Here is a 19603-nt window from a genome sequence, read left to right as displayed (position 1 = left end):
ATTCCTTCGACAACAGTTTTTAAGCAGCGGCTTGTCAAATGCACATCTAGGCAATCTTGACGAGTCATGGAAAAAGGAGCTTTTCTAATAATTTACATTTCTGAGGGACGAGGACATCGCGACTTGCACGAAAAGGTCAAATATATATAGTTCATCCAGCATCGAAGATGAGGCCAGGCCTGAATCACTGAAAATCAGAATCAAATTCAGATTATGGTGTTTAACGCGCCGAATTATGCACCCAGGCTTGGGACACGCCGTTGTGAAGGGCTCCGGAGTCATTTTTACCACGTGGGGATGGTAAACGTACGCCAAAATCTCCACATACAATATGCGATGATGATGATAACGATGGAGACATTTCATCATCATCTTCTTCTTCTTACTGTCAGTGACAGTGTAGTAGAAGAGAGAGGTGTGTCGTTCAGTGCCGATTAAGGGGATCCCTTTTGCGATAAAAATTTCTGCTGAGGAACTCTGTTGTAAGCAGCGCCCGTGGTGACTGCTTGCCAGTTGGTTTCAGAAGTTTTATTTGTTAAATTATTCCTTATTTATTTCCCTAAATAGTATTATTTACTTATTTCATGATATAGTTTTATATAACCTATCAAACAACTGTTAAATTTGATTTAAAAACTTTTAGGTGGCGCTGGCTGCAACAGGAGTTCTCTAGGGAACGCCTGCACTTCATACAATTTTTTTCATCGCAAAAGAGACCCCCGAACAACACACCTCTACCTTCTAGTACACTGTACCATCCTCATGGGCGATAGTGAAGTTGTAGGGACATGCACGCACGCACGCACACGCACGCACGCACAAAGGGACAGAGGGTGCACCCCCCCCCCCCGCCCCCGGGAAACTGAAAACTTTCCGCCTATGGTAAACGCCATGTCAACCGCAAAGATTATGATTATGTTGCCTTTAATTAATTCCAGCACGTTGAGGGGAGTTGAATTTATGAAGTAAATAAGATTCCCTGTATTTTCCGTCTCTTTGGGACAAGTTTGGCTCCAGCATATATTTACTGCAGTGTCCTTCGTGTTCGCGTGGGAAGAATGCCCAGTGACACACACACACACACACACACACACACACACACACACACACACACACACACACACACACACACACACACACACACACACACACACACACACACACACACACACACACACACACACACACACACACACACACACACACACACACACACACACAAAACAGACCAAGGGAAAAGATTGGGGCATGCGTGGTGTACGCACACAAGTGGACCGGGAAAAAACTGCGTATACGAAAGACGAATATGAGAACTAGAGGGACTGCAGAAGAACTGACGCTTTGGCGAGTTGATACAGCTGTTGAACGTGTTGAGGGGTAGCGCAGAAGACACGATACAAGGAGGATGAAGCAGGGATTTATACGCCCCCGCGACACCACCAAGAAGGATTTCGACACGCCCCCACAAAAAAAAAAAAAAAAAAAGTTTCCACAATCACAAACACCCTGCTGCCCAGGGATTTGTATACACCCCCCCCCCCCCCCCCTTTCTCAGAAGGATTTCGACAACTCCCCAAAATCGAAATTCTGAATAAACCCCTGGGAAGAAGGCAGGACAGCGCCGTCATGTCCTATTCATTTCCCCTGTATCTGCTCTCCCCCTCAAGATGTCCAACTAGGGAACGTCACACGCAACAAGAATCGAAGCAGCCGCGGCGGGGAGGACGCAGAGAGCGATGCAGAGGCCTGAACAAATGGGGCGCTGGTAGCGGCACCACTGTGAGGAGTTTAGACCACGGATAGTCTTTGCCTGCATGCGGTTGGCGCCATGCATCCATGGTGCGTCGCGCCTTGTGCTGTCGCATTTCACGAGTGCAGCGCAGCGCCAGAGTCCAGATAAGTTGGGAGCAGCATTTAGTTTTCCCAGTTATTCATAATGAGATTAATTTCGTAGGTACCTTTTGTTACGAAGCTGAAGATTTTCGTGCCAGACAAAACCGAACCATCGGTAAAACAGCTCGAAGTATTGATCTCACTGTTGCTGTAAGGTGGATTAAGGTGGTGAGAAAAGAGGCGAATTCATATAGAGACGTAATCTTTTTTTTCAATTGCGACCTTCTTCACGACACGGTACGTTAAAATACCCGGACTATCCAACTACGAAATGCTCCACAATGGTTCGCCTCGAGGTTTTGGCGCATCCCAAATCCTGAGTATATACTTCTAGTTGCGGTGCTCCTCAGGTGCCGCCATGTGGTAACGGTAGCCACTCCTCGTAACAAGACGTTTCCACAGGTAATTTGAAACGTTGGCACAATTAGCTGCAGTAATAACTGATTGCGAAGAAAGTTTCCAACCCCTGAGCGAAAACAATTGTCGATGATCGCATGTTTTCGCGCGTTGAGCATGCCGAATACATACCACTCAGGAGCGTGCAGCACGCCCCGAAAGCTGTAAGTTATTTATAAATAAACTTCACGGAGTGCCGCCATCAATCGCGCGCGAACGCTAACCGAAAATCGAACGAGCGGCATTCATTACCTAGGCGCCTACTCCAGCGCGAGTTTTTATACCCGGCTTTCCAGAAAACCTAACAGTAATACGTTTGCTTTGCTTTGTACAATGCATATGGGAAATATTGGATCTAATGGTCTCTACTGAGCGTGTTGTACACACAGTAAATCTCCGCCGTCTTACGGGTGGCGAAGGCGGGTATTGCATTGGAATTTCTCAAACCAAGAGTCCAAGACTGGACCCTTCTTTGTCACAAGCATTAGAATTGATAACGTTGATGGAGCGGGAATTTCATTATTGCTTTAACCATTAGAACTTGATGCTTGGCGCGACATAAAAAGTGCCTTCGTCAAGTTGCGCGCCAGTGCTGGCCTAGGTAATACCCTTCCACGGCGCACCTCTTACTCGCGCCGTTGATGCACCCTGAGCCTGTAAGCGCTCGTTTGAGGCACCGAAAATAACTAGCGTATTGCCTGTGGCTAGTACCACTCAAAATTCCACGGCCGCAAATGTGTTACGATCGAGCTGCAAGCAGTTTGAAGAGTAACCTGCCAGCGTCATTGCAACAGCGAAATGCACTCGGTGCATCTGATAGCCGACACCGTTTGTCCATAGCTTGAAAGTTATTGCCGAGGCTCAGAATTTTCCCCGGCTATTTTTGCTGTTGTGCTCATAAATTTTAATACTAAATGGTCAGCGTGTTCACGGTAGGCTTAGCTAAATTTCTACACACCACATGATACGAAGAGGGCGTTGTCAACGCGCGCTCCGCGGCAGGAAGATGGCGGCGAGGAAGGAGCGTGTGCATGGATTGGCTGTTTGCAATTGAATACTGAGACGCCTGTCTTCCTGGACGTGCGCGAAGCTGTGCGGTCGCGCGAACGAGTGAAGAGCGTGCGAAAGGTCATTGAAGACTCACCAAAACAGGAGTGGTAAGGATTCAGTATGTCAACAACTTTTTCGAACACGCGAATGTGCCGTCGTTCTCTGGTACGCGTTGAACGTTCGCTGCGTGGTGGCGTAGCGTCCGGTTGTGCGGTGTGCTGCCGCGATTCTCCGCTCTCGTAGTTCGCTGCGCTAGCTGCAGCCGGGTGCGCATGTATGGTTTTGCCTCGTGCCGCCTTGAGTTGTGCCGCTCAGAAACAAGACTCCCAGCGCCGACGCGTAGATTCTGTAGCATAACAAAGAACGGGATTGCCGGTAGCCTGCTGTATGGTCACCGTTAGGCTTTCAAATGTTTGAACATCCCCTGCTACGGTTTCTGTCAGGGCAGTAAAGTTCGAATTATTGTGACATCGCACATGCTGGCTGACGTGGCGGCACGTTCGGCAGAGCCAGTCGCTGAGCACAACTGATTTCTTTTGGTAGGGCGGGCAGGCGGGGGCGGGGTGATGGGAAGGGGGAAGGGAAGGAGGTTGGTGTGCTGGCCTCTGGTTAGGCCTAACTCCTGGGCTGCATCTTTAGTCCTAAGGAGTGGAGCGCGTAGTTGCCTTCTCTGGGAATGGGGGAAGTCGGGGCAACAGCTCCTGTGTTGTAGTTTTCAGTATACGACACTTATTCTTTATTAGAATGATATTACAAACATTTAGCTAACGATTCACAAAGATTTGATTTATTGTGGGGTTTAACGCGCCGAAACTGCACAGGTTATGAGGCGCGCCGTAGTGGAGGGCTCCGGATTAATTTGGACCACCTGGGGATATTTAACGTGCGCCGAATTCTCGAACACACGGGCGTGTTTGCTTTTCGCCTCTATCAGAAAAGCGGCCGCCGCGCTCGGGAATCGAACCCGCGACCCTGCGCTCAGCAAACGATTCACAATCACACAAGACCTTTTGCCGCGTACGTTTTTGCTGCGTATCTCGACCACCGCGCTCGTACATATTGGAAAGCGCTCTTGTCTGACTCGCAGAAATACGGAAAAACGGGGACGTCTGTTTACGGTATCCCCAAGATACATTTTTTTTTGGCGGCTACTAAGTAAATTTGTTACTGTTATTATGTGGGGAGCTTCGCGGTCTTGTGATCTTCCGGAAAGTGGGGTGGGGATTCTTACACGAATTCAGTTTGTTAAAATTCGTGGAGTGTGCCTGAGCCAACGGATTCTTCTTATTTTCATGTCACATCATTATAACCGCGGCTGATATCTTACGCTCTAATCGGCACAACAGCAGCAAGCAGCAGTCAACAACAGTTAACTTTCCATTTAGTGCACCTGGCCCCGTCAGTTCAACGGCACGCGTACACAAGAAGATGCGGGAGTGCGACGGGGCATGGGTTAACATTGAAGCCCATGCATGTTCCGGTTTCACACGTTAGTAGTTTATGTAGCAGTGCTTAATACTCCAGCCCATTAAAAGTTTTTTTCATTCACCATATATTCGTGTTGCTGCACCACATGCAAAGAATCGCCCAAAAGCGTGCCGCTGGGAATTGCGGCCTGATCGCCAAGACCAGTACCATCTCCACAGGGTTCAGTACTTGGTACCCTCTGTTCAGTACTTGGTACCCTCTGGAGAGCGCGCTGTCTAAAGCTCGCACCTCTCTGCACCGATGAGGGCCTGCGGCATGCGGGTTGACGCGTACACAGGACCTCGAATGTGCACCGCCGTTTGGGTGCCTTGCGGCCTGTTTCTGCTGGAATCGCCAAGAGTGCAGCACGGCGACAGATTTCTGCAGGAATACATACAGCCAGGAGCGCATTGTGGGCTTTACGAAAGAGCTACGGTACGTACTACGTGGACACAATGCCCTTGATAGCTGTATGGTGTCCATGTAACGTGTTGTACAAGAGCGCGTTTTTGTATTCCGCCATCGCCACAAGCATACCGTTGGTGCTGGTATGCTTCTAGAACGCATTACTCTGCAGCTGGTGAAATCGTACGTGCCTTAGAAAGTTTGGAGGAATTGTGCACCGTTTATTGCGGGAGCTTAGCTGTAAACCGCCATGGCCGGCACGTAGCGTGCGGTTGAAAAATCTCCATAATCTCGTAGCTCTATCGAGACCGGCACGAAAAGTTACGGTTCCTTACGTGAAATCCTTCACTAAGTCAGAATAATGACTGTTAAGCATTCGCCCATCGCCTCAACGTCCTCCCAGAAAGCGGGAGGCATGCTTCAGTTTCCTCCGAACGAGCTGCGCGTGCTGCCAATCTGTGGAGTTTCGCTTCATAAATAAAAGAAGGAAGCGGTTGCGAGGCATTTGCGGCATTAAAATATGATCCTACCGACCCGCGGTCTAAGTTGCGGGGCGTTTCACACCGTAGTTGGTCTGTTTTTCGCAAGCGCACAACGGCTAGCGCTTGTCTGGCACGCCGTGCGCGGGTGCTGGGGGGTGGGGGTTGCCGATGCTGTGTGCGCGTGTGTGCGGTGCGCGAGACACGCCGTGCACGTACGCTGGAGTCCTGTGTCATGTGAGGTCTTGTGCGGATTCGTGAGCGCGCTGTGCCCCTCTGACGCGCGGTTCGAGCCGTGGAATCGTCGGCGTTGTGATAGTGAACCGAGAACGGGCCGGGGTCGCGAGCGAAGACACCTCGGCAGCGGCCGGCTGCCGATCTCGTAGCTAGGCCTAAAAATAGCGCCGCCGCCGTCCCGTTTTGTGTTCGCGCGCTGCTCCTGCTGGACCGTCGTCTTTATCCAGAGCCATTGGTCGCGGTACGTGGACGATTTATGGAATTTTTGGGCATTAGCAAGCGTGCCCTCCATGCTGTTGAGGTTTACTTCAGTCAGCGGCCTGTGGTATTTATTTCTATATTAGCGTGCGTGAGTACAGCGGCACGTTCGGTTTGTTCAATGCTAGTCGAGAATACGTTCGTAGTGCGAGCAAAACGACCTGGCCATAGACACTGCTCACTCGTTAAGCCACACTGCAGAGATGTCACGTAAATGGGAGAAAAGACGTTGCCTGAGAGCGTCGTCAAATCTTTATATCGCCTTGTGTTGTTTTCGCCCTCTAGCACTGGGCTAGTCTGTTCATGGTGCTTCTTATAACTGTTACTCCTAAGGTAACGTGAATAGATCTGACCGAGTCGGGCAGTGCTTCTCTGCGTGGGCGCCAGTTTCTGTTAATAATTTAGGCTGGCGCCGTGGTTCGCGCAGGTGAAGAAGCGGGGTGCAAACTTGTAGCGGCAATGGCCGGGGGCACGTCTTTTCTCATCTTCCGACCTCCTGGGGACCACGGGAAATATCTGAACGGGAGCTGCGGAGTCTGGTGTTCCGTGGCGTTACATTTGTGGGGATTTTGTGGAGGCCAAGTTTGGTACGTTGCTTGTCAATGATGTGAGTGCGGCTGTTTGGTAGGTCCGTAGGGTTCGTCGCGTTCAGGGTTAACTCAAGACATGGCGAAGATGCACGTGGCGATGGTACGTTAAAAGATTTTTTTGATTAGGACAGTCAAGGAGGCTACATTACGTGGTTCCGCATTATTGGGGACACGGGAACGACTTCCTGTGTTGCGCTTATGGCGCGCTCGCTCTGCGTGCAGTTCGCAGTGTTTGCACCTGGACCAGTGGGACGTGGTCACCTCCTCTTAGTTAAAGATTTGCCCAGCTACGCGAATTCATTCTCGGTCTGAAGCATATCCTATTATTTTCTGTCCACTGCTGTTCCTGTTTTTGTCGCTCACACGCCGATTACTTGGCTTTTAGATTAATGCTTGTCACATGGAGACCGTGCATTGCGTCACGTGTCCTCGCGGTTGGCAGCGTCAGTGCGCGGTTCCAAAGAAAAGGCCGATCTGCTCATCTCTTTTCCCTAGTTTTCTGTTCAGCTTAAAAAAAACAAAAAAACACTGTGAATGATTACATGCCCCAAGGATTACAGAAACTGACTAAAAGGGCAGGAGGTAAAGAAAACACCATTCCCATGCAGTCAGGCTGAAATGTCTGCCCTGTGGTTCCCTCCTCTCCAATCTTTTTTGTGTGTTTACGAGGGGAAGGTAGCATGAACAGGCATGCTGTAGGTGTACGTTATGCAGAGCATTTCTTTTCGAGTCTCCTCTCTGTGGTTTACTGGAGTCCTGTTGCCGTCGTGCACCATAAACCTTCCGAGGTCCACACACACGTATTAGCTACTGCAGTTGATATGAGGGGCTCCTCGTGTCTTTGTTCACTATTGTCATCCTCGCATCATTTTCAGTGTGACATTAAGTTGCAATTTCCACATATGCTATGTCGGTATAAACACTTTAAGAAAAGGTTGTGCAGTTTTTCCGAGTATGGTGTGTGATAGGTTTGTGCCTTGTAAAGATATAAACATAGAAGAAGTGGCAACAGTGGGTGATGGTAGAATCTGTCTTGAAGTACTAGCAACTTACCCTGGACTCAAATTCTTTTTTTCTCATTTACACGTTAGGGGCTTCCTTTGCCGAAAAAAACTGGGCAGGAGCCTTTTGCCCTTATTATTCTCTCCCCCTGCACCCGAGAGAGATTTCAAGCGGCACACCTGCTGTCCTCAGTTTTTTTAGTCTTGCTGCTAAAAGGGAGCAAACAATTTGGATAGAAGCACATCACTGCTGAAATTGTTTGTTGGTCCAGTTTGTTGGCATGAACAACCTCGTGTGTGCTGAGCCAACTTCTGGCACGTTAGGTGGTTGGGGAAACTCGGGGCTGCATGTTAGTGCTCCCAGTGGCACGCAGCTACTTTAGGCTGGGAGGAGACAGTGATTATGAGCTCTGAAAGTCTAGCAAGGCTCCGTGTGTATGCTCCACCGTGTGCTTGAAGTACATTCTCGTAAAAAATAAAATTTTATGTAAAAAAAAATTATACAGACATTTTATTAATGCAGCCATGTAGAGCTGATTTAGCAGAACTAAATTTTTCTTGATGCTGGAAGGAAGAAAAAAAACAGTATGGTTGATGCGGGTCAGAATGGTACTTAGCGTGTCTTGTGTATCCTTCTTACCTGTAATTTTTCTTCTGTTATGGTTGTGTACCACCGTGGTTTGGTGCAACACTAAAAACAACAAAGGAAAGTGCCCTTTGTACTCCCCTCACCTGAGGGCCAATTTCTCCTGAGGGATTCCCTTTCTATTTGCTCTTTCAACGCAGTCAGTAGGAACACAGAGCATGGTGATAAGCTCTGTAGCACCCAGCAAGGGAGTTTGAGGGGCTGGCTGTGTGGGCCTTTATTAATATTATATTTTGTTTGTCTGCCAGAAAGGGTGGCTCGGGCAAGTCATGTGTGCTACTCGAGAAAGTCTGTTCTCGCCAAGCGTTTGCCTTTCTCTCTTGTCCTGCATGTGTGTGTGCTGGATGGTGAAGTGACCTGCATGTGCAGCTATTGTTTTGACCTTTCTGCCTCGTCGTGCTGGTTATGTTCTGAGGCACTGTAGTAGCAACATTGTGGTGGTCACCTTAACTTCCTCCTCATGATACCGCACTTTGGGGCAAGCATCTTGCATAATAAAATAGGTCCCCTGTATGCTGTCGAGGGGAAATGAAAATGCTGCATTTAGAGCACGTTGCACTGAAGTGATATTAATAAAGCATTGTGAGGCTTGGGTCCCCCTTTAGGAGCACTGTGTTGGCTGCCTGCATGCTGAGATGGATGATGGAAGCCTGAATGGGGACAACTAAAAAGATAACAAATTGGGATTGATTACTTATATCAGGACTACGCACTTTCTTGCATACAATGCCTCTATGAAGTGTGCGAGATGCACAAGTGACTGAGATAATATTTATACGCTTGTGGGATGTCGAGTAGCTTTGAAGCAACCTGTACACATGCCTTTTGTATGCCTGTTTCTTGCATGTCATTGATGCTGTGCAAGAGAGAGAGCCTAAAAATGCCATGCAAAGAAGTTAAAGGTTAGACTGCGCCTGATGTGTGTGTGGCAAAGCTGTTTTCTGGATCTGTAGAAAAATTGAAAAGCGTTTCACCTTCAAAGTGCACACACTTTTCTTCCCCATTTTTTTTTTACTTGAGAGAGATGTCACTTTATGTTATAATTCGGGTGCCTTCGTTAAATAATTCGTTTGCTCCCTTTGATGCCGCTTCATTTAAATACTGGTTCCTACACTTCCAGCTTTTTGTGCTACCAGAAGAACTTTGTATTTTAGCAAAAAAAAAAAATCTGTGTGGCATATTTTGGAAAGGCTGGAACGTCTGCGACAGAACTCAGCTTTAGTGGTACTAAAGGTTCCAGCAAATTGCCCTCTCAATTTTTCCACCGAGCTTGTGAGATGTGTCTTGCCATTTGGGGCAATTGGCAGTGGTGCTTTGCCGTTGCTAGTGGGAGCAGGTTTTGAGCTTCAGATGTGTGTGCTGAATACAATTGTCATTGGGATGGGCTTTGCGCTGTTAGTGAGCCTACATGCTACTCTCAATTGCTACAGTGGTGGTGCATCTGAACAGATTGCAACTGTTGATGGGTGTTAGCATTCTCTTTGCAAAACCACAAAAGGGGTTAGGAGGCACTATGGCCGGCATGGCATGGCACTGGCTTGAACGACGGGATTATTGAGGCTAGGCATGAAGGGGTTGGGAACAGCATTATTGTATTGGTTTGTTTAGTTCTGGTATTTTTCAGGAAGGCTGTGTCATATTTACACTACTGCATCTTTTTGCCAGTGCTGGACACGTTCTTTGTTGTATGCAGTTGCTGTTCTTGTTGATTAGCACATTTTTGCCATTGTGGAGGGGCCTGAATGTTGCAATTGCTGTACATCTCACTTCTAGCATCAGTATGATCGGGGTAATAGTGTACGCCTCCTCTTGGTTGGGCTAGTTCCTTTACTTGTGATTCTCATTTGACCTTTGTGCTGCTCAGGAGTAGCAGGGTGTGTGCGTGTGCAGTCCACCAAGTTATCTCAACAGCACCAGTGACAGGGTTAAAGGGACACTAACATGGTGTGCTGCTGAGCCCAAGGTCCCAGGTTCAATCCCACGCATGGTGGCTGCTTTTCTGATGGAGGCGAAAAGTGAAAACACCTGTGTGTCTAGATTTCGGCGCACATTAAAGATCCCCAGGTGGTCAGAATAAATGCGGAGCCCTCCACTATGGCAAACCTTGTATCCCAGGTTACGTGTTAAGCCCCACAATCAATCAGTCAATGGACACTAACACGTAAAAGCAAGTTGCTTCGATAGATTACAGTGTGATGGATACACATTGTACCTCTTGCGACAGTGGAAGCTGTACGTTAGCGCATAAAATGTCGAACATGTGAAAACCAGTATCGCTGCCTGGTACATTTCCTCGCACTATGATTTGCGAAATTACAGATCGTGATTGGTGAAAGTGGATCTGTAGAGCATGTTTAAACGCTTTTCTTGAAAGAATACTAAGAAACAATGCATCTGGAAACTTTTGTTAGACATGTGGTTTCGAAAAGACATGCACTTTAGCTTTTCAATCATCACCAAATAGGCTGCCTCATTATCGAAAACAGCGAGGTTTGTTTCAAATTTCACATCCGTTCATGGTGTTGCCTTCATGTTGTTGTCCAGTGAGCATATTTGTGCGGGTGAATGCAATAGCTATCATTCCTTTATATTTTAGTGTGTATACGCATACAACCGAGTGATAAAAATGGGATATGATGAGCAAAAGGGACAAGGTGACCAACTAGCCATTGGCATTGCTGTCGATGCTGCTTTTCTGCACCTCTTCCCAGAAGGCATCACCACCCAGGCTCACTTTCTTGGCTGGCTGCCAGTTCATCTCTGATCGCCATAGTCTGTGAGATTTTAAAAAATAGTAGCAAAGCACCAACTCCTGATTCTTTCAGTACAAGCAAATCGCTCATCATTGCACATAAGCAAAAAGAGCTATGAAAGATGTGGGTAAAAAGAAAGTTATTTAGGCTTCAGTGTCGCCTTGTACAACTGCTTCTACCGCTAGTGGTGCACGCGTTCTCTGCGCTGCAACCTACTGATATAGGCCAAGTTGTTTACACATCTTAGTGTCCCGTTGATGTGAGCTAATGAAGTTAAGTGGATATCATACAAAAGGAAACCTTGCAAGTGACGTCAGGGCAGCACATGAATGGAGGGGAGCCAACATGTGCATTGTGCTGCTCTTGCAGTATCCCTGACCACCCCTTTACACGACAGACAATTTTGTGTCATAGGCGTTGTCCAACACAGGCCAAAGAGGCTACAAAAGCCGTACTTCACTTTTTGAAGCACACGGGCCTATTTGAACGATTGTAGGGACATTACTACAGCGCAGCGCCCTTACTTTGCCAATTTTATCAGTGTAGCGCCTTAGTTTTGTGCATTTTATTGTTTTGTGTGCGTGCTTTGTACTGCCTTTGTAGTTGCCATGGCCACGCCTTGTGTTTGTGTAATTTTCTTCCTCTTCTTTTCTCTTTTGCCTTTCATTTTCCGTATCCCCGCTCCCCTAAGTAGGTTAGCCAACCAGACAGTACCCTGGTTAACCTCCCTGCCTGCCCTGTACTGTTCCTTCCTTCCTTCCTTCTGCCACGCAGGCATGTGCAGTAGAGCATGTTCACGTTTGTTCTTAAGAATCAGCATTCCAAAGTGTACTGCACTACTCCCATGTCAGGTTGTCAGAGAGCATGCAATGCTTGCCAAATACTGCAAGGGTCCGCTTGTGTGCGCTGCTCAAGCTATCCTGATGGTTGAGCAGTGCACTCAGCTCAAGGGACCTTTTTCCAGTAGCAATCTGCACCTGCACGAGCTGCTGGTTTGCCATTCTGTGAGGCTGGCCGGGCAAAATAAACTACCTCACGCATTCTCGCTTGCTGCTTGGAGAGGAGTTACTACTTTTTCACTCTGCACCCTTTCATACATACCCGCTTGTTGGACAGTTTGCAATGAGTTTGTACGTACACACAGAAATAAAAGCTTGCAAAGGAAAAAGCTTAGAAAGAAAAGGAAGGCTGCCCACGCAGCGAGCACATGGCTACCACTGTGGAAGTCACAAAGATTAACAAAGAAAACGGCTCTTCTCACTGTAGATTTGTCTCAGTAATGTGCACCTGCTTCTGTGGCTTTCATCTGAAAGGAAAGAGTCATGCGGGGGTGGAGGGAATTTGGTGATGATGTCTTGTGTAAAATGTTTTTTACAGCAAGGTCTTTTCTGCCCTGACTGCTTAGTTTCCCATGGTGGCCGCTTGGAGGACCGGTACTGGAAAAAAATCCGTTGCGGGAAAGAGGGAAAGAATGGTTTATTGAAGGCATAAGAGGAAAAAGGGGTGATCCTGAGGTCAAGATTGAGCTGCCCTGATTGCTGGGAACAATGGCTTTTCTTCCGTGTTTTTGTATGAGCAACAGTGTTAAGCACCACATTTTTTGGCCAGAAATAAATTGTGAAAGACATTTGCTAGGTTTTGCTACAAATAGACCACTCTTCGAATATGGGACGCTAGTCACAGTGTGTGGTTGTGTACCACGGTTTAGGGCACCTGGCTCAGGCTCTTTGAGGTCGGGTGGAGGCCCCTGGCAGCAAACAGGTTCAATGTGTGGTGACGGGACGGGTGTCCCCTTCCCCAGTGGACGCATTGTGAGGAGAGAGAAGAGGAGCCCGGAGAGTTCCGGGCGATGCAGCCGGCGCTGGTGTGCGGCCCTCCCGAGCGTCGCTTCTGCTCCCCCCTGCTGGCCGGCGGCCAGGCCCAGTGGAAACGCCCGACTGTCCGCCACTGCCTGCTGGCCGAGTCTGCAGGAGTGGCCGTCTCACTGCACCCCAGGTAGGCCGCTGTGGGGCTGGGAAACATGCACGCGGATGCGGGCAACAGGGCCGTTCCAGTGGTTGGGCGAGCTTCGCCGACTAGGCCCTGTAAAAGCATAGAAAAGTCAGTGCATAAACATTCGGTAGCCTCCTGAGAACCCTTGGTGCTGGAGGTTTTCCTGGCAGACTCTTACAAAGTCTCTCTCAATGCAAACTCTTGCTCACCTGGAGATGAGTGAGTCCTGCGTGTTTTCCCCTTTTTATTTATATTGATATTGTATTGGTCATAATTATTTATTTTACTGTTTTCAGTGGACTGCAGGCCCAGTGAAGCACTCAAACAGGAGGGATGTAATAAGCGTCAAATGGGCAGCATGATGCGGCATTGTAGAGAGAAAAAGGAATTGTAGCATACCCATACAAAGCTCAAGCAAGACACAACTAAACCAAACAAGCAAAAAACGCATTTCTTTTTCTAGTCATAATTCAATACAGCCAGTTGAATCGACACCATAAGGGTTAGACTGTACTGATAGCTTTGACTTCATTCAATTATTCTACACAAAAGAAAGAGAAATTGATATTAGCTCTGGCATTAATAGTGTTGTGTTATAGGATCTCTACTGCCTTGATGCATTGTTCAGCCTGAATTATTAGCTATTCGTGAGACGTGAAGGAACTTTATTCTCGGGATTCTGTATCTTGTTTCTAGCATGGGGTGTCATGCTCTTTGATCAGATGGGTTAGTGAGTCACTAGAGGAAAATTTAGAATAAACGAACTGAATTGCTCTGTGCTGAGTCATCATAAGTGCCCAAAAGTTGACTTTTGTATGAGCATTCGAGGCAGCACGTGCATGTTTTTAATTTTGGTGGGATCACGGTATATAAGCTGGCAATTTTATACACTTAATTGAGCCTTTTTTAAACATAACCATTTAAATGCTGACGAAACAGTGATGCAAAAAGGGTGGTATGTCCATCTTCCAGCTTAAATTTTGAAGTTACTGAAACGTGCATGTTCCAGCCTAAATGATTTGTTATAGTGGCAGCCCGACGTTGCCATAACTATAATTTACGCTTACAACTCCACTAACAGCTTTGAATTAATTTAATTTACAACTGTTATACCATAGCCATCTATGTAATGAAGGCTGGAATTCAATCATAATGTGCCTTCATTGCATGTTTGTAAATGGAGCACAATTGTCATCCAAAAGTCCAATGGGGCTGTTTGGGTAAACATATCAGTAGTATCATTAGACATTTAGAAACGAGGGTCCCAGGACAAAGCCTTGTGGAAGGCCAAATTACACGATAACTGATTGTTTGCTCTTAACTGTGAGGGGTGCAATAGCTGCACCAATTGCTCCATTTTGATACAATTTAAAGTTTCTGAGCCCAGCTGCTTTAGAACTATCGTTTATTGAAATTGCCCCATGCTGCACCAAAATGCCCTACTCGTTACAAAATTTCTTAATCTCAGTTTTGCTGACTTTGGCTGAGGATAATGGATGCGTTGGCGACCTGAGGTTTGTACATGTCCAATCCGGTTGCACTGACCGAAGCCTTTTGTACGCAGTCCATAGCCTGTGCCGCCTATGCCTCATCTAGTTCACTGCAAAAACTAAAGTTGCTCTAAAGGATAACATGGGTCTTTGGCACAGATAGGTGCTTGGTGCGCCACCAGTGTGTTCGACAAAGACATTGGCCATTTGACAGGTGCTGCAAATGTTACTGTGGATGTTGTCATTGTGTTGTGTGATGGAGCCCTTTTAAATGCACTACCTTTTGTAATAGAAGAGCTATTTAAGCCTAGTGTCGTCCATCCGTCGCACCAAAACGCCCCGTGGAGCAATGATGTCACCTCGTGTTGCCTAGCGACCCCTGTCACGCTTGCTTTGCTAGCCTAGGTACGACTTCGCCAAGCCTCACTGGCACCTGTCAAGCCGTGACGTCACTGCACAACACACGGTATGAACGCTCGTGTACAGTGGTGGTGTCCAGTCTTGCACCTGGGCTGGCGCCACATGAGGAGCCCGCAAAAAAGGGGGGGGGGGGGTGGGGGGGAATATGGAGCGCACGTGAGCGTGCACATCACAAGGCCTGGCGTCGGCCAACCTGGCCTTTGAGAACACCTTACCCAGCGTTTCTGGGAAAGGCATTCTGCCCAGGAACGCTGGGCAGAGTAAGCAGAACTCTGGGCGGAACACTCTGCCCAGCGTGCTCTTTCCCTCACCAGTTCATGTGCGTTCGCTCCTGAAGTGAGGAGCACGGACCCTGAGTTCGCACTAAAGATGCCAAGTCTGCTGAGCTGGTTGCTGTGGGTTCTACCACGTGCTAACGCGGTCCACTTTGGGAGAGATGTGAAAAGCTTCGGACAGAATGATCCAGGCCTGCCAGTTGGGGAAAACTTTCAGCTGCAAGTTCGTAAATCCATGTGAAATGCAACAGCAGGGTCTCCGACGAAGGGAGAGGGGCCGCCAGCTCTGCTGTTTCTCCTGCCATGCAAGCTGCGCAATTTTTTTTTTTTTTTTTTTTTTTTTTTGTGGGGCTCACTTGCAGGAAATGTCGTCAATACGTGCCCATATTGAATAAACTAACAGCTGGAATGCAGAGTCTGGTCAATCAAAGATTTTGACTTTGGCATGAGTGCAGTGTGACCCCTCCACTTGTAAGCATGGGAAAAGAGTGAAGGTGCAAGCGATCGGAACAAGCACTTCAGTAGCTTGACAAACTAAAAAATGTTGGAAGAAGGCGAAGCATTTGTCATATGCATGCCAGTGATGTCTGCACTAGTCATGTATCCGTGTCTAGTTAGCTTCTGTTTGCAAGCAAAAACAGTTTTCTCTTATTTGTATCTGGGGTAGCCAGATGCTGTTCAGGTGGAACAGCTATTTGGTATACAATTTGGTGGAGGGGTCTTCACGTATAAGGGCACCTTGGAATACAAGTAAAAATATTGTTTGCAGTTTTTTATTCTTTTTTCCTTTCTTTCTTTCTTTGCCTGACCAGGTAAATACTTTAATTAAGCACTTCGAAAGTGAACCTGCTTTGCAGGGTGGTACAAATGCACCACACCATACAAATGCACCGCAGAATTCATTGGTTGTCACTTTTGTAGGACCTTGTCCACTGAAGCTAAAGCATGTCTGCACTGGTGTTGGCACGCTTGCACGTCTCTTTTATTAAACTGCTCCAAATTTGGGATTTGGTCCTTCAAAATGAAGGTAACCTGCTCCAAATTTGAATGTTCCTGTTCCAAAACCAAGATTTTTCTGCCTCAAAAATTGCTCCAAATTGTATTTGGGCTGTTGCACCCCTGTTTTAACGAGGTATAAAGATTCTAAGCTAATTATTAATGCTGCAACACCTTGAAATTTTAAGTTGCTTGTAAAATGAGCACCAGAAACAAGATCGGGAGCTTTGGAAAAATCTAGGAAAATACCTTTGGTCTAGCTTTTTTTGTAAAGAGCATTGGCAAATCTGGGAATAAGAGGTGGTAATTTTAAAGCAGTGGTGGAAACTTGCCTAAAAAATTACGCTGGAAAGAAAACAGCAAAGTTTGGCCATCTAAAAATGTAGTAATGTGGTTAGCTAGTATGTGCATGAAGCTTGCTGCGTGACAGTGCTATTGAAATAAGAGGGTAGGTACCAAGAACTGTAGCATCACCCTTTTTAAATACAGGAAGGGCATATGGGGCATGTTACGCCTGTTCAGTGTACAGGTATGACACCTTAACAGCTTCCTGCCCACGCCTATTCAAATCAATAGTAGTTTATCGACGCTTAGAAGTTCAAATTTCGACGTTTACCCATTCGGATTTGGCGCTTCCTGAGTGCGCTCTGAGAGCTGGCGCCATCTACTAAGTAGTAGACACTTATGTCCTCTTTAGTTTTGTTTTTTTCCCGTGGCACCAATTCTTTTAAAGCGCTGCCAGAGTCGTGACGGGCACTCTGAAGATACGGCGATGGCATCAACATGGCGCGACCGTGCTGCGGAAACACCGCATTTCTAGCGATTTGGGCGTGCCTGCATGCAAAAAATTACGCCCACCTCCCCTTGCGGGAACCCTGGTGTGATGCGACGCTGAGGGGGGTTCAAGCGCAAGCGGAGAGCAACCGTCGACCGAAAGGCCACTGGAGAGCGGCACACCGGTTATATGCGCAGCGCGCCCGAAGGAGAGGAGACCGCGGAGAGAGAGAGTACTGCACATGCGCAGCACCGCGTGCAGCGCCGCCCACCGGCGGAGTGAGAGCGCGCTGGGCCACACACCTGCAGATGTTGAGAGAGAGTGTTCGCTCTCACCTGGGCATGCGCCGGCGCCAGTGCGTCTGCTGCGGCTATGACGCAACACAATCCAACACAATCCACTTTAATCCAATCCAATCCAATCCAATCCAATGCCCCTTCCGAGAGAGTGTTCGCTATCGGAGAGGAGAGGGGGTGAGCGGAGGAGAGTGCGGACGCCGACAACGACGGACGCACGCAGGAAGGACAGGGCCACCGACAAGAGATGCTCTCAGCGTCGCATCTAATATTTGGATGATATTAGTAGCACTGACTCCAAGGGCAACTTTTATAGATCGGATTTTATTATGGAAAGTGAAAGTGCGTAAAACCAGCTCGGAACCTGATATCCCTGTTTCAACACAAGCCCAAGAAAATGCAGAAGTAATGAAATTGTAAATTGTGCTACAAACAAAAAAGAGTAGAGTAGGAAACCAGTGTTTTCTATTTTTCACAAGTTCCAGGTTCTGCTTTCCTTAGTGTCACGAAACCCACTAGTGCTACCTGTTCTTTTTTTTTTATTTTGTTCTCACGAAATTTTAGTTAGACATTTCATATTTGCACAATTTTATCAGATACTAGTGTGTGTACAAAATGTATATCTTCAATTTTTTGTTTTTTTCTGTGTGGAGCAACGCAGACCTTCTTGTTTTTCTTTTTTTTTTTTTTTTTTGCCACAAAATTTTTCTGTGCAGCTTTTATACTTATTTCCACAAATATTCTTGTTTGAAACAATTACCGTTGCAAAGGAAATTTGCCATTCTACATTTTGGTACCATGCACTTATGTCTCCTTTTTTTTTTTTTTTGCAGCTGGGAAAAAGTTATTGGCTTGACTACCCAAAATCATTGCTTTTCCCGTGCGCAGGAAAGTGGTAATAAATGTAGTTGGCAATCTGTACTAATAATGCACAAAGCAGATGAGAGTGTCTCATGGTGCGAGACGAAACTGCATCGAGCGTGCTGTCTGCTACAGTCAATTGCCAACGCAGATTGGCTGCTGAGCTCGGTGGTGCCATCACGCAACCAAGCCTTGTATGCATGGAGTCTATGCTTTGTAAATAATTATGGCTGATTCTCGACACTCATAACTTTTTTTGCCATTTTACTTCTGTACATGTATAATGTACGCTTTTTCTCGTTGATATAAATTCATTACAAAACATTGCAAACATCCACGCCTCCCCCTCCCTCTTTCTGTTTGGGGTGCTTTAAAAATTTAGCATGACTTGGAAGTCTTGACCATGTCCGGTGGAAATGACAGAGCAGAAAACTTGGGCTCTAACCTATATCACACGGTTACTTGCACTGCTCCCTAGAAAGAGATTGGACAAGTTTGTGCTTTTTCTTTTCCTTGCATCTGCGTGTACTTCGTCCCTTTAGGCTTTAAACAGACGAAGGCAAAGTGCAAGTTTCGTTCATTCAAGAGACTGCCACGTAAGAGTAATGGTCATGCCAATTTTGATGCAAATTTCTGTTAAGCTTCATAATAAAAAAATTAAAGCCATTCCACTCAACGTGAAAGCTGTCAGAAGTGCAGAGCAATTATTCGCCGTAATGAGTTGTGGCGCCGTTATCCGCTCACTGCTACCACCCATCATTCTCTTCACCGCCCTGTCTCACTCCTCTCTTGATGAATTGAATGGAGGCTTGTCCAATGAAATTCAAACTTTCCGCCTTTGCAGTGCTTGCGCGTCCCCTGCCGGAAACAACGCAAGTGGGAGTTTCAATTGTAAGAACTAACCCAATTAGCTTTCCTAACTAAACAAACGCAGGGGCTGCTGTTAATTACATATATTTTGCCTCAAATGTACCTGCAGTTTTCTTTGCGCTAAACAGCGGGAAGGTGCATGACAAGCACCAGCAGTTCACCAGTTCCAAACGGTTATGACTACAGTCGAACACGGATATATCGAACTCCAAGGGGATCGCGAAGTAGTTCGATATATGAAAAATTCGATATAAAAACTATGGGCTCTGAGACCTCACCTATGGGGGACGATCACTTACCGATCGTCGCATTCAAGAATGACAACTAATTCCGCACTCACGACGCAACAGGACGCTTTATTTCCGTGAAAAAAAAATCGCTGATCTTGGCCTGCTTCTTCGTCCTGGAAATGAAATTAAAGAAGCTAGTCTCGATCTTCTCGAGGCTGCACAA

The 19603-nt window shown here is 47.0% G+C and overlaps 1 protein-coding gene across 4 annotated transcripts in view; it reads left to right on the top strand.

The window, feature by feature from the left end:
• The first annotated feature begins 3292 nt into the window (after positions 1-3292).
• LOC144174263 (uncharacterized) overlaps positions 3293-19603 on the top strand; it is a 58561-nt gene continuing 42250 nt past the window's right edge. Inside the window, exons 1-2 of one of the 4 annotated variants that reach the window (XM_077702862.1) lie at positions 3293-3446; positions 12977-13170. In XM_077702862.1, coding sequence (XP_077558988.1) covers positions 13025-13170 — 146 coding nt within the window. In that variant the 5' untranslated portion in view covers positions 3293-3446; positions 12977-13024. Of the gene's footprint in view, positions 3447-5829; positions 6169-6488; positions 6773-6836; positions 6876-12976; positions 13171-19603 lie in introns of those variants that run through there. The other 3 variants (XM_077702861.1, XM_077702863.1, XM_077702860.1) reach the window with 3 other exon arrangements.

Source organism: Haemaphysalis longicornis, unplaced genomic scaffold (assembly GCF_048455015.1).
Source record: "Haemaphysalis longicornis isolate Haplotype H1 unplaced genomic scaffold, Haemaphysalis longicornis Haplotype H1 scaffold_3, whole genome shotgun sequence".
NCBI lineage: Eukaryota > Metazoa > Arthropoda > Arachnida > Ixodida > Ixodidae > Haemaphysalis > Haemaphysalis longicornis.
The sequence above is the reverse complement of the archived record's forward strand: the minus strand, read 5'-3'. Positions and strand labels throughout refer to the sequence as shown.